This window comes from Panthera leo, chromosome D1, assembly GCF_018350215.1.
Source record: "Panthera leo isolate Ple1 chromosome D1, P.leo_Ple1_pat1.1, whole genome shotgun sequence".
Taxonomy (NCBI): domain Eukaryota; kingdom Metazoa; phylum Chordata; class Mammalia; order Carnivora; family Felidae; genus Panthera; species Panthera leo.
In genome coordinates, this window is record NC_056688.1 from 1,236,115 (window position 1) to 1,250,503 (window position 14,389).

A 14,389-nucleotide genomic window follows, 5' to 3' on the forward strand; every position below is an offset into this window, starting at 1 on the left:
GACGACATTAGATATGCAAGATTTATTGCTGGGTATCCTTCCTGCATCTAGGAGGGATAAAGGGGACACAGCAGAGTGGTGGGGGTGGAGGAGGTGGGGAGCCTTCAGACCAGGATGCGGGTCTGGGGTCTGTGAAGTCTTGGTTACATCATCGTTGTGAGACAGTCTTGACCGGTCTGGTGGGGACTCCCAAGCCTGTTAGAGACGTCCTACTTGTCCAGACTATTTTACAGTCACACTGGAGTTTTGGACTTGCATGTGAGTTGTGGTACGCTAGAGTTTGTAGATGTAGCTCAGAAACACATTACACGTCACACAGCCCTTTATGGTGGCACTTAACATGGTATGTATAATCATTTCCTGAATGTCTGCTGTGTTCACCAGACGTGGAGATTCTGGACGGTATGTGTGTGTGTCTTTCACCTCTGTAGGCTTCTTCATCCCTAAGTTCCTGACTCAGTGAATGTTTGTTGAATGGCTAACTGAGACTACTGATCAAAGTATGTTTTCGGTGTAGTCACAGAAAGGATTATGCAGTCATAATCCTTTGACTATGTATGTGAGGGCTCATTCTGGACTCTCTCTTCTATTCCACTAGTCTCTATGTCTCTCCTTATGCCAGTAGCATCTGGTTTTGATTACTGTAGCTTTGTAGTGATTTTGAAATCAGGAAGTGTGAATTTTCCAGCTCTGTTCTTCTTTCTCAGGATTGTTTTGGCTATTCAGGGTCCCTTGAAATTCCATTATGAATTTTAGCATAAGCTTTCCTCTTTCTGCATTAAATCTGTAGATCACTTTGGGTGGACAATCTTAAGTCCTCCAGTCCATGAACATGGGATCTCCCCACTAATTTGTCTTCTTTGACGTCTTTCAGAAATGTTTTATGGTTTTTATCGTACAAGTCTTTCGCCTCCTTTGTTAATTCCCAAGTATGTTTTTCTTTTTGATCGAATTGTTAACAGAATTGTCTTCATTTCCTTTTCAGGTTGCTTTTTGTTCATGTGCTGAAATGCAACCGACTTTTGCTTGTTGACTTTGTATCCTGCTACCTTGCTGGATTTATTAGTTTATTATTATTATTAATTATCAAGTGTGTGTGTGTGTGCACGTGCACACGTGTAATCTTTAGGGTTTTTTACGTGTAAGATCTTATCATCTGTGAACAGAGATAGTTTTACTTCTTTCTTTTCATTCTGGTTGTCTTCTATTTCTTTCTGTTGTCTACCTGCTGGCTTAGGACTTCCGGGGCAATGTTGGGTAGCAGCAGCAAAAGAAGGCATCCCTGTCATGTTCCTGATCTTAGGGGGAAAGACTTAAGTCTTTCACCACCGAGTATGATGTTTATTGTGGGTATTTCATATTTTTATCATGTTGTAGGCGCTTCCTTCGATTCCTAGTGTGTTGAGTGTTTTTAAGATAAAAAGGTTTGAGTTTTGTCAAATGCCTGTCCACATCAATTGAGACGATTATGGGCTTTTCCCCCTTGTTCTGTTAATGTGGTGTATGACACTGATCGATTTGCATATCACTGTATCATGTTTGCATCCCAGGCATAAGTCCTACCTGCTTGGCGTATAATCTTTTTCCTATGCTGCCGAATTTGGTTTGCTAATTTGGTTGAATTTGGTTGAGAATTCCTGCATCCATTTCATAAGGACTGTTGGTCTGTAGTTTTCTTGTCCTGTTTTTGTCTAGCTTTGATACAAGGGTAATGTTGGCTTTATAGAATGAGTAAAGGAGTGTTCCTTTCTTTTTAAACTTTTGGAAAAGTTTGAGAAGAGGTGACTTCAGTTCTCCTTTAAATGTTTGTTGGATTCACTGGTGAAGCTTTCAGTCCTGGGCTTTCCTTTGTCAGGAGACTTTTGATTACTGATTTAATCTCCTTACTAATTATAGGTCTATTTAGATTTTCTATTTCTTCATGATTTAATCTTGGTAGGTTTTGTGTTTCTAAGAATTTGTCCATTTAGTCTACGTTATCCAATTTCTTGGCATCTAATTGCTTACAGTGTTCTCTTATTTTTAAATTTTATTTCTGTAAAATCAGTAGCATTGTCCCCACGTTCATAGCCGATGTTTAGTAATTTGAGCCTTCTCTCTTTTTTTCCTCAGTCTATCCAGGTAAAAGTTTGTGAATTTTGTTGATTTAAAAAAAATCCAGATTGTAATTTAATTTTTAATCTATAAGGTTGTTTTTCTAAACTGAAGACTTTATTTTTTAGGACAGTTTTAAGTTCACACCAAAATCAAGTGGAAGGTATGGCCATTTTCCACAGACCACCCCCTTTTCTCACATGCAGAGAGCAACCCCGTTATCAGCAACCCCATCGTGGGGACTCGATGGTGCCCCATGGGTATGTTAAGCTACTCTCACTTTTCTTTGACCCTTTTTCCTTTTCTTCCTCAGATTTGATCATTTCCATTGCCTTATTACCAAGTTTACTGATCCTTTCTTCTCGGAGAGTGCTTCTCCCACAGAAACACATTTCTGCGTGAGACTGTTTCGCGGTCTCTGTGCTGCAGAGTGAGCTGTGTGGACATTGGGAAAATGAGTTTCTGGGAGAAGTCAGAAGGAATGGGGTATAGACCTGAGGATAAGAAGTTGGGGTCTGGGGAGGTGGGCGGCCGGTGAGAAGCTACTGATGCTGGGGCAGGTGAAGGATTGAGGGAGGGGGATCATGTCCAATTTTGGGTGTGTTTGATGTCGCTGTCCTGGTGGGGAGTGAACCCCACTGTTGATGCATCTTCAGCATCTCTGGAGACTCACGGAGGTGCTGCTGGGAGTCAGGTGAAGAGAAGAGGATGGGACTGATGTCGGGTGGGCCCTGAGGAGCAGTTGTATCAGGAGAGATGCAGGGAAATTGGGTTGGGGGTAGGAACTCAGCCACAAGTGACTATGGGAGTGGAAATCCTTGGGAATTCACATGTTTTGCGGGAAGACCTGGGCTCACCAGAAGACTCAGAGTGAGAATAGGCCAAGACAATAAGGGAAACTCAGTGTGCCTTCGGGGCCACACGAGCGAATGAAAGGGGCTGGACCTCCCTCCTTGACCACACAGTGATGGGGTGAGTGCAGCTGAAGACCCAGAATGATGTGGTGGGATTCCTGTTGGTCTGTTTGCTTGTTTCAGTCTTTGATCTCGCTGTACAGAGTACTTCCTGGGAGAAATCTTTTACCATGGAATACAAACTTTATTTATCTGTGTATTTAACATTTATTAATATCTACCAAGTGCAAGTTGCTCGAGGAAAGTCATCAATGAATGGGACACTCAGGCCACAAGGGGGCTTATCCCCAGAAGGAGAGAGAGGGAGAGAGAGAGAGACACGTGAAAACCAACCACGATACAGGCAAGAGCCAAGTCAGTGCTCAGAGACATTCAAGGACTGTGTGCATTAGTTCTGGTTGGAGAAGAGCTACAAGGAATCCCATGAATGAACGTGTGCTCTCCCCGAAGTTCCTACTTCTTTCTTGATTTACTTCTCTTTCCTGTTCAGAGAGAAAATAGGAACATCTCACCTGGTGTAAAACACATAAAACCCATCCTAGGACCCTAAGAACAGAAGACGTGTTGCAGAAAGTACAGCGTATCATTCATGTGGCTGGTTTTCTGTGTCTGCAACAAAGGTTCTGAAGGACAATCTCAGAAGGCTAAGAAGGTGGTGCTGGGCTGAGGGGCAGGCCCTGGGGGCCGATGTGTCCCCTCCCTGTCTCTGCTGGTGTCACCACCGTGTGGTCTTGGATAAGATTCCACTTAATCTCTCTCAATGCTAGATCAAGTGCACGAGGAGGACCCCAGCCGCTCATCGGATTGTTGCCTCAAATGAACTAATGCTCGTGAAATGCTGGGTAGGCTAAATGCTAGATTTATTTTTATTATTCTGAAAAGAACATCGAGAATTTCACATCCATGAGGTTAATCATATTCTTTTGAATTCATATTTTCTGTGCGTATGACTTCTTGGATTAATGAACTCACTCCATTTAAAACCTGTATAATTAAGTCTTGCTTTCATTTGTCCAAAAGTGACCTCTTTCCAACTTTGACTTGGGGGCACCTCAGTGTCTAACATGTAAGAATTTAATGCCTTGGTCTGTCTTCTTCTGAAATCTAATCTGTCCCTTTTTTGTTCCCTTTCTACTTTTCGTAAGGTTCTAACACAATAACCCATGCCATTGAGCGCTCCATGAATCTCACAGGTATATAAGGGGAGGCACCATTTGCTGTTTTATTGGTGATAACTTTATCGACAGTTGTCAGTGGTTTATGAATTTTTCTGACAGCAGCAGCAATGTGAGCCAGAACTTTAAGGTACAGTTACATGGTATTTTCCAAAATGCGCTCTCTGCAGCACTGTTCTGTGAGGGCTCACTCGGGCATTGCGTTGAAAGGATTCTCCCTTAGGAAGTGCTGAGTTTAACAAGCACGGGAGGGACTCCTGAATATCCTGTGCACCTGAAATACAGTAGGTTGTGTTTCCTGAACTGGTTTTTCCATAGGGAATTGTCTTGTAGGACTACTCAGTGTTCTGGGAACACAGTTTAGGAAATGCCGATTGATAGTACGTTGTAGGTGCCACTGAGAGCTTAAATGCACTTTATTCTAGGGATAATTTTCTCCTGAGGACATCACCCCATCTGCTGGAAGCATTTTTATGGCTTCTCTGATCTTTCAGACCCTTTGGCAGCTAGGGAGGAAGATGCTCTATTCCTCAGGGCGTCCCCTCAGGGAGACACTCTATGGAAAGTATCTGAACTGAGCTAGAAAGAACAGCGAGTGGCAGCTTGGGGGGGAAAAACACCTTCCTGGTGTCATTTTCAGGATTTTACTAAACGATACCATGTTACTGAAAACTTGAAATCAATGATCTCATCGTATGAAATAGCCTGGTTACCCTCGGAGTGTCTAAGTTCTCCAATTTCTTTCCTCAGTGGGCTTGAGAGGTGAGGTGCAGGGTGTTTTTCCGTTTCCCAGGGTTTCCTGTTCAAGTCCTCCCCGAGCAGACAATGTGAAAGCCCCCTTATGGGAGATCATAAATATTACCATACAATTCCTGGATTTCTCTGATATCGCCCGGCGAGAGCTTGAAATTCTCAGAGTCCCTGGCTCCGTAGGTGGGGTACATGACAGAGTCGGGATCGGACGAATGTCTCAGGCCCAGAGAATGGCCAAGTTCATGGGTTGCAACAGCCAGGAAGTTAATTCCTACGACAGAAGAGCGGCACATGGTAATGACGGAAGCAGCCATGTAAATAGAGACATAAAAGATTTGTAACAGGAAACAGAAAACACCATCTGGGGAGGACTCGCAGGCAGGGACGGCTGAGGACAGTCACAGGAGCTTCAGTGTCACCCCCTTGCTGCCATTGGAGAAATGACAGTTCTGTCCCTGTGGCCCCCCGCCCTAGGTCACTTGGCAGTTTTCTGGAGGGAACGCAGAGGCATGTGGACGCGGGCTTGAGCCCCCCGGAGACGCGGACAGACGGACAAACATGTCAGTTCCTCCCCTGCTGCTCAGAGGCAATTGCTTCTGCTGTGTGGGGCTGTCACGGGTGTGAACCCCCCGGTACCTGGGGACAGGGGCTAGTCGCTCACAGACGGGGGTGCGGAGTATCAGGAGAGGGAGGCCGCTATGAGGACGCCCACACTAAGGGCAGCATATCCAGGCGGCATCAGCTGTGTTCCATTGACTTCCTTGTCCTCCTGTCTGTCCTTCCTTCCTCAGACTCACAGAGGGGCAGCTGCGGGTCATTCGCAAAGGGGACGCGGCGGCCAGTGTCCCCGCATCAGGCACCACCGTGCTGTGATCTCCCTTCGCACAGGCCCCGACCTCCGTCTCCAGGATGCTTGGCAGCCGTGTGATTTCGTGTAACATATTTACTTATAGAATCATCTCCACTTCATATTATTTACCCCAGAGATTTTCTTCATTAGTGCTCTGGGGGGTCTGTGGTCTCCCATGACGGGCTGGGCCATGGAGTGGGCTCCTCTTGGACAGTGAATGATCTTCGAATGGCCTACAACTCCCAAGTATCATAGTGAACAGTGAACGATCTCAGAATGGCCTACAACTCCCAAGTATCATAGTGAACAGTGAACGATCTCAGAATGGTCTACAACTCCCAAGTATCATAGTGAACAGTGAACGATCTCAGAATGGTCTACAACTCCCAAGTATCATAGTGAACAGTGAACGATCTCAGAATGGTCTACAACTCCCAAGTATCATAGTGAACAGTGAACGATCTCAGAATGGTCTACAACTCCCAAGTATCATAGTGAACAGTGAACGATCTCAGAATGGTCTACAACTCCCAAGTATCATAGTGAACAGTGAACGATCTCAGAATGGTCTACAACTCCCAAGTATCATAGTCTCTGCTTCCCTTTCTCCTCCAGGAAAACAAACTTACTGCAGTGCCTGGGAGGCTCAGGCAGCTGAGTGTATGTCTCTTGATTTTAGCTCAGGTCATAGGCTCATGGTTCGTGGGATCAAGCCCCACGTAGGGCTCTGTGCTGACAGCATGGAGCCTGCTACAGATTCTCTCTCTCTCCTTCTCTTTCTCTCAAAATAAATAAATAAAACTGAAAAAGAGAGAGAGAGAGAGAGACTCAGAGTCCTTTTAAATGCTTTCTTTTTGTGGGGCACCTGGGTGACTCAAGTCAGTTAAGCGTCAGACTCTTGATTTCGGCTCAGGTCATGATCTCAAGGTTCCTCAGTTTGAGCCTCCACATCAGGCTCTGCACTGACTGCATGGAACCTGCTTGGGATTCTCTGTCTCTGTCTCTCTGCCCCTCCCCAGTCTGTCTCTCTCTCTGTCTCTCAAAGTAAATAAATAAACTTAAAAAAAAAACCCTGAAAAACACCTTACTTTTGGGAAATATAAAGAACTCTAATTTATCAAATTATTAAGGTATCCCAAACACTATGCTAAGCGCTGCATAAACATTATCTCATTTAATTTATTAAAAAAATTTTTTTTTAACGTTTATTTATTTTTGAGACAGAGAGAGACAGAGCATGAACGGGGGAGGGGCAGAGAGAGAGGGAGACACAGAATCGGAAGCAGGCTCCAGGCTCCGAGCCATCAGCCCAGAGCCCGACGCGGGGCTCGAACTCACAGACCGCGAGATGGTGACCTGAGCTGAAGTCGGACGCTTAACCGACTAAGCCACCCAGGAGCCCCTATCTCATTTAATTTAAACAACAATCCCACGAGGTGGGAATTATTTATAGTACCATTTCATAGGTGGAAACTGAGACTCAGAGAAGTCAAACAACTTGGCTAGAGACACACAGGGAGTGGCTGGTAGAGGCCCAGCAGGGTGAACCAGGTGTGGTTTGCACCCCCTTCCAGCTCCCATCCACACAGCATTATAAGCATGTGAAATGAAATAATGCATTTAGAGCACAGGGTACAGTCATCGGCAGCTAACGATGGGTCAATACTTATTACCGCTTAGAGCAGGGATCAAGTTCAGACGTTTGCAAGTACGTGCAGGGGAAGAGTGATGAGGTGCTGACCTAGACCCCTGCCGTCGGCCCAGCGCTCGTCCTCATCGAAGTGGGCGTCTCCTCCCAGGCCCGGCCCAGGTTCGTAGGCATGGGCCAGTGTGCCTCCTGGTCCGTCAAATGGGTAGAAGTCCCCGTGAGCTGAAACAAAGAGGGCGGTTGCCTTTAGTGACTGTGGCTGATACAGTGACAGCAGCTATGAAGCTCGACCCCGTCCACAAAGTCCACATGGGGTTACCAGCAGGGCGGTGTGCGTGTTTATGGGTCTCAGGAACATTCTGTTTCAGAAAACCACTGCTCAGCCCCGATAACCATCCGAGACTGAGAGCTTGGCATGTGGGTGTCACATTTGGTCCTGGGCAGGATGGAGAATGGGTGGGGTATTACGTTTGGGAACTTAACGTGTGTACCTTTTAGGAGCTTTTCCTTGAAAGCCTAGCTAGTTCTCTGTGGGCAGAACAGATGGCCTCTAGGAGAACCGTGCACCAAGTGTCAAAATGAATTTTGCCAAGCGCTTTTATTTGTGATGGAGGGATGTTTGTTTTTGAATTGGTATGAGGCTGTATCCAGTTGATCCATTTCCTGAAACCCGGGAGCACCACGAGCAATGACTTCTTTCTGCAATGTTCTCTTTGACGTTGTCAGTACCGTGCCGGAATTCAAATTTCAGCTACAGTCACAGCTCCCGGGCAGTTTCAACGTTAGGACAGACTGGAAAGAACAGTATCTTTCTCTAAATTGGCATCATGAAACACTAGCCATTAATAGCCGTTTGTGTATATGGGTTGTATCTCTGGAAGCCCTATAATCTGAATGCTCTCATTTTCTGCTTTTCTACTCCACTGTTGGTAACAGGTCATCGGGAAGACCACTGGGCCTTTGGAAGTTATAACCCCTTCTCTTGGTTTAGTGTTGATGTTAGGTACGTTGTAACCTGTCCCATAGATATACACATATGCATTTACACATCTATCAGGATTTATGCTACAAAACAGGGGTTGGTAAACATTTTCTGTAAAGGACCAGATAATAAGGAATTTAGTATTAGTGAGCTTGGTAGCACCTATCACAATTGCTAAGCCCTCCCACTGTAGCCCCAAAGCAGTCACTGATAACAGGAAAATGAAGGACCATCACTAGGTTCTATTTTTTTTTTAATTTTAATGTTTATTTATTTTTGAGAGAGAGAGAGAGAGAGAGAGAGCGCTTGCAAGTGGGGAGGGGCAGAGAGAGAGGGAGACACAGAATCTGAAGCAGGCTCCAGGCTCTGAGCTGTCAGCACAGAGCCCTATGTGGGGCTTGAACCTGTGAACTGTGAGATCATGACCTGAGCAAGCCAGACGCTTAACCAGCTGAGCCACCCAGGTGCCCTGACTGTCACTGTGTTCTAATAAATATTTATTTATAAAATCCTGGAACTGCCCAACAGAGAAAAAAGGATAAAAACGTATTTACAAAAATGGATGGCAGGCCAGGTTCAGCTCATGGGTGATGATTTGGCACCCCTCTGGTGGCTCTAGAGGCACCTGGGTGGTTTAATCTGTTAAGCGTCCAACTCGTGATTTCATCTCAGGTCATGATCTCAGGGTTCATGGGATTGAGCTCTGTGTGGGACTCTGTGCTGACAGTTCTGAGCCTGCTTGGGATTCTCTCTCCTTCTCTCTCTGTCCCCCCTCCCCCACTCATTCTCTCTCTCAAAATAAACTTATTAAACTTATTAAACTTATTAAAAAATAGTGGCTCTACATTAACAAACTAGAAAAAGTATAGTGACATATATACATCATTATATATGTCTATATATAGATCATTATCTATTATATATGTCATACGTATATCATATTGAAAGATCGTATGTATAGAAAAGATCTTAAATCCTGAAAAGAGGAAGGTGCTGCTATAAATAACAAGCAAAACAGCACCCAGGACTAGCCTGCGGGAACCCTCCTTACCTCCTCTTGCAAAGCCAATCACGATATCGGGAATTCCCAGCACAACTCTCCTGAAGGATAGTGGGATCTCTTTGCTCCACATATTCAAGGCCTTTGCCACTAAATGATCCACTGTGACACGTGGTAAGTCTCGAGTGTACGATATGATCCTGGTGGCAAACAAGAAGGCAACGTTTGACCTCCTAGGAAGAGGGTTTTACTGGTCTCTGCCCGAATGAACCGAAGGAAAACTAACCTGTAGGTGACCACTCTGGAAGTCCACTTTGGCCTGTTTCTGGATGGCAAGTCTTCTCCGGTGTCCGGAAGCCCGCATCTGGGCTGTTGCATTACCACTATCACGCGGGAGTCCAGCATTCCAGTCACGGGCAGGCGGAAGAACTTCTGCATTTCCTTGAGCTGGGCTCCGAAGCTGTCGGCATCCCTCGATTTGGCGTCAGATGGGTAAAATCTCTTGAGATACTCCTGTCGGAAAGAAGAAATTGTTCTCTCATCGTATTTACTGTCTTTTTCTTATGTCTCCGAGGTCTATGCATCATCTTTGCCTCTGGCTCCTGTGGACTCCAACGGTGGTTTGAAGACAGAGTCCTTACACGGTCATTAAGTGAAATAAGTGTGCATTAATGAGATAAAAATTTAGTATCGATAATGACACAGAGTCATTCCATTTCGTGAGCAAAAGAGTCCGTCCATTTTCCTTTTACCCCATTAGATGTTTTGAGGAGAGACCCACTGTGCCCTTTAGAAACCACAGGCTGGCTTGTACTGGCCCGTCAGGAAGAGCACCCCGTGTGTCCCCGCAGGGCACAGCAGAGACGCCGTGGGGAGGTCCGAAGTCAGCAGCCACGCCTGAGATCCTCGAGAGGTCTGGCCCTCGTGGAGGTTAAAGGGTCTTTAAGTTTTAGCCCTGGGAAGGATATTGTGAAAGTATTTTGTTGAACGTGCATATTCTCCGGGGGAAGATAACAAAGCTCCTAACAGCTGAATGATGTGCTCGGGGCCACCCATTACATTAGTACCGGAACTGGCCCTGTCCCCTCACTGCCCGTGCTGGGTTCTTTTCATTGCTAAAGCTCCAGCAGAGCCCACACCTCGAGGCTGCAGGACAGGGCAGGTCTGCCAGGTGTATTCCATGTACAGCTGGGGCCTTGGCACTTTCTTAAGGGACCCGAGTGTCTGGATAGGAGCATGGCAGTCCAGCAGCCTGAGTAGCAAAAAGTAAACAGTGAATGCAACAGCGCCAGCGGCTTCGTGAGAGCTTGTACTGAGCACCTGTCACTGGCAGGGACAAGACCAGGATCCTCACATACATTTAAACTCGAGCCACCCCGGGAAGTAGGGACGGCTTTGTCATGATGAGTCATGGCTCAGAGAAGGAAATCAGCACAGGGTCACCCCATGAGGAACCAAAGGAGACACATTTTGTTTTCTTTTTTCTTTTTCTTTTTTTAAAGTGTATTTATTTATTTTGATGGGGGGAGAGAGAGAGAGAGAGAGAGAGAGAGAGAGAGAGCAGGGGAGGGGCGGGGGACAGAGGGTCTGAAGCGGGTTCCGTGCTGACAGCAGACAGCCCGACATGGGGCTCGAACCCATGAACCCTGAGATCATAACCTGAGCCGAAGTCGGACACTTAACTGACTAAGCCCCCAGGTGCTCTGCAAAGAAGTCCTTTTATCCCTTCCTTAACTGCAGGCTTTACAAAGACACTCTTTTGGAAGAGATCTTTTTGCATCCTTGATATCAATTTTCCTGCTTTCTCTGGTTTATTAGAAACCGGCGCACTAAGTACAGGGGCTCAGTGTTCTTGCAAATGTACTGCTTCGGGGGAACCAGTTATATTAACCTTGTGAAATCGCTGTTTTGCAGGTAAAAAACAGTCAAATGTTAGGAATTTCGCACGGTACGGGGAGTTTCTCAAAGTCAGAGTTAACGTGAGACACAAGTAGACTTTTCTTATGCTTAAGGCTTAAGTTTATGAACTTAAACTTTTCCTCCCTGCTCGGGAGGAAAAATACCGAAAATTAACTACTTATACTTATTAGTTTGCTTGTGAAGTCGTATACTGGAAAGACCATGGTTTTTGAACCAGCAAGACTTGCCCTTGACTCCTGTTACCATGACCAAGTACGGGAATCCGCGTGACTTTCCGTCCGTGTCCTGGGATAGAGCTGCAGGTTCCTTGACACACAGCACAGTGCAGCCCGTATGATCAGAAACGGCCTGCACGATAGTTGGCATTGTTATCACTCGCTTCTTCACTACAACAATCCCATGAGCTGAGTATCTGTGTCCCCCTTGGGCGAAGTCACCAGTGCGTGCCCGCCCGCCGTCCCCGTCGGCTTGTAAGCGGACAGCTGCCAACTCTACCCTTGTTTTCTGATTTCAAGCCACCACCAGGAGTCCTTAAGAGTGACACTCAGCTCTCTATGGAAAGAATCTCCAGCCACAAGAAGTGATATCAACAACTTCAATTTGTTGAGGGGGCACCCCCGTGGGTCGACTGCACCGTTGTCCCCGGTTTGCACGGGGAATACCAGAGCTCACAGAAGGGCACTAACCTTCTCATGTCGTCTGTGTGGTGAGGGAGGAGGGGCGGGAGCGGGAGCCCAGTTTGGGCAGTGCTCCCCGATCGAAACCCATATTCTACATAATCAGAAAAACTACCCCAACTGAAAAACGCGCTTCCGAGCGGCAGGGACATACCTGAGCCTGCTTCCACTGTGACTCACTGTGGCCGCCCGCCTCCCGGGGGAGCGGCAGGGCTGGGCTTTGGGGCAGCAGACACAGGACACACAGCACCGCGAGCCGCATGGTCGCTCCGCATTCTCTGCCGGCCGCTGCAGAGATTTATATAGTTGTCAGCCCTGCATGTGGAAACCGGTGACTCATTTGAGTGTTTTCTTTCTTTTCGGTGTCTACAGAACTTTGGAAGCATGTGTGAGTTTTCATTAATGGCCACAAGGAAGTTTTATGTCCTTATTGGCAGGAAGCCCACAATGTATTTGCCTTTTTTCAAAGGATCCCCCCCCCCCCCCGCCTTTGGTGTATAAATTTAACCATGAGAAAACATACTTTATTTGCCAAAATGAAATTGCTACTTAGACTCGTCTTTTCAACTTAAAATGTTGGGGAGCATCATTTAGGACTTACCGTAGCAGGATGCATCTTAAAAGAATTTTTTAAGAGTGTGAAATGCAAGGAAAATTACCAAAAAACATACAACTAATCAACTAATTATTAAGCAAACGTTCTTTAATAAACACCAAAGTCAAGGTTTGAGTCCAACTTCTTTATTTTTATCAAAGATGAAATGGAAGCCAAAATGACAGTAGCCAAAATGACTCACTTCCCCAAGGTCACAGGGTTACTTGCTAGTGGTCCTGACAGCCAGCCCAGAGCTGTTTCTATCACACCAATCATCAGCTCGTTTTGTCATTATAGTCAACATTTCTTGGGAGAGCCCCATGGCTTTTGACTAGAATACATCATGGAAAACCCCTCAGATATGCTGGAGCTGAAAAATTTAATTCTTCAAACATCCCCCAAATCATCTGGAGGTTGGGTGTGGTGAGTCAGCAAAGGTAAACTTTCCAGATGAATAAATTAAGTTTTCAGGGCACCTGGGTGGCTCAGTTGGCTAAGGGTCTGACTCTTGCTCTCAGCTCAGGTCTTGATCTCAGGGTCGTGAGTTCAAGCCCCATGCTGGGCTCTGCACTGGGCATGAAGCCTACTTAAAAAAAAAAAATAAATTAAATACGCTCTCTTTATGTAGATGCGTTAATTCTGTGTCATCACAGTTCAACTATACTTGAGAACCTGGTGTCTTTAGTCAGTGTGTGGCATGTAACGGGTGCATAATATGTGGTTATAAAGATAAATATTTGCGTGTGGATTTGGATCAGCTAGTATGGTAATATGAGGTTTTCTGTGATCTTTGCTTGGAATTAAAGTTCAAAGCATTCCCTATATATTATATTTTCTATTTCTGTTTATTTTTAGTAATTCAAAGAGCATTTGAGGTTACAAATATTTTAAACAAATTTTAGTAACTCCCTTGAATACTCACTTTTGGGTTGCAAGAAAGACGTCTTTTCTTCTCTTGTTCCTTTGAATTATAATTTGTGAAAAAATGAACAAGTGGGATCAAGTCCCAGTCCCTGCCCAGAGTTTATGCTCTAGGGTAGGGGTGCAGGGAGGGAAGTACTCTTAAAACAGTGGGACAAACGCTTGCAGTAGGCAATGCTACCAGCCAGAGGGAGCGGCTAATCCTTCCCATGGGGACTGAGGATTGACCCATGCCTTTGAGCTGGATTTGGGAGGGTAGCCATTATAGGAAGAGCACATCGAAGGAAGAAGACAGCACGAAGAGCAAGCCGTCAGTGTTGCTGGAAGGTGAGTGGCTGGGAAGGGAGGGGGGTCCAGTTGTGAAGGGCCAGTCTTGCGTGCTAGGGGCTTCTGACTTTTTCCTAAATGGTGTCAAGGAAAATTTCAGAGGAAGAAAGTGGCATTCTCAGATTTGCGATGTTGCGAGCAAATGTTGGTGGTTGTTCTGAGGATGGGCCGGGGACGACAGATGATTCTCCGTAGAGGGATATGAGAGAGGCAGAAAGGTCAAGAAGAAGTTGTCCAATAATCCAGGTGAGAGAGGAAAGAAGAAGTCCTGAACCAGGACCGACTGCTGGGAGGAGAAGGAGGAAGGCGGTTCCAGATCCATCCGGAAGGTGGGACCGATGAAGAGAAAGCCAATCAAAAGCCGAGTTGCTGACTGGTGGCAGGAGTGAGGAAGAGAGAATTAAAGACTGATGGATTTAGTGGAGGGCAGTGCTGTCATTGCAGGACAAGGCTTTCGGGAGAAAGAACAAGAAGTAAATTTTTCAAGGGAAGCAGGGACTTGGTTGTGGTGAAGCAATGACATCAGTTTTGGA

General features: G+C 45.9%; 1 protein-coding gene across 1 annotated transcript; it reads right to left on the reverse strand.

Annotated features, from left to right (window-relative positions):
* Positions 1-3,104: 3,104 nt before the first annotated feature.
* On the reverse strand, positions 3,105-12,275 carry MMP7 (matrix metallopeptidase 7). Its single transcript, XM_042906422.1, has 6 exons — positions 12,168-12,275; positions 9,703-9,929; positions 9,468-9,616; positions 7,528-7,656; positions 5,046-5,207; positions 3,105-3,490 (listed from the first exon to the last, which is right to left on the reverse strand). Exons 1-6 carry the CDS (start codon positions 12,273-12,275, stop codon positions 3,462-3,464), a joined length of 804 nt encoding a protein of 267 aa, XP_042762356.1. The 3' UTR covers positions 3,105-3,461.
* Between the last annotated feature and the right edge of the window lie 2,114 nt (positions 12,276-14,389).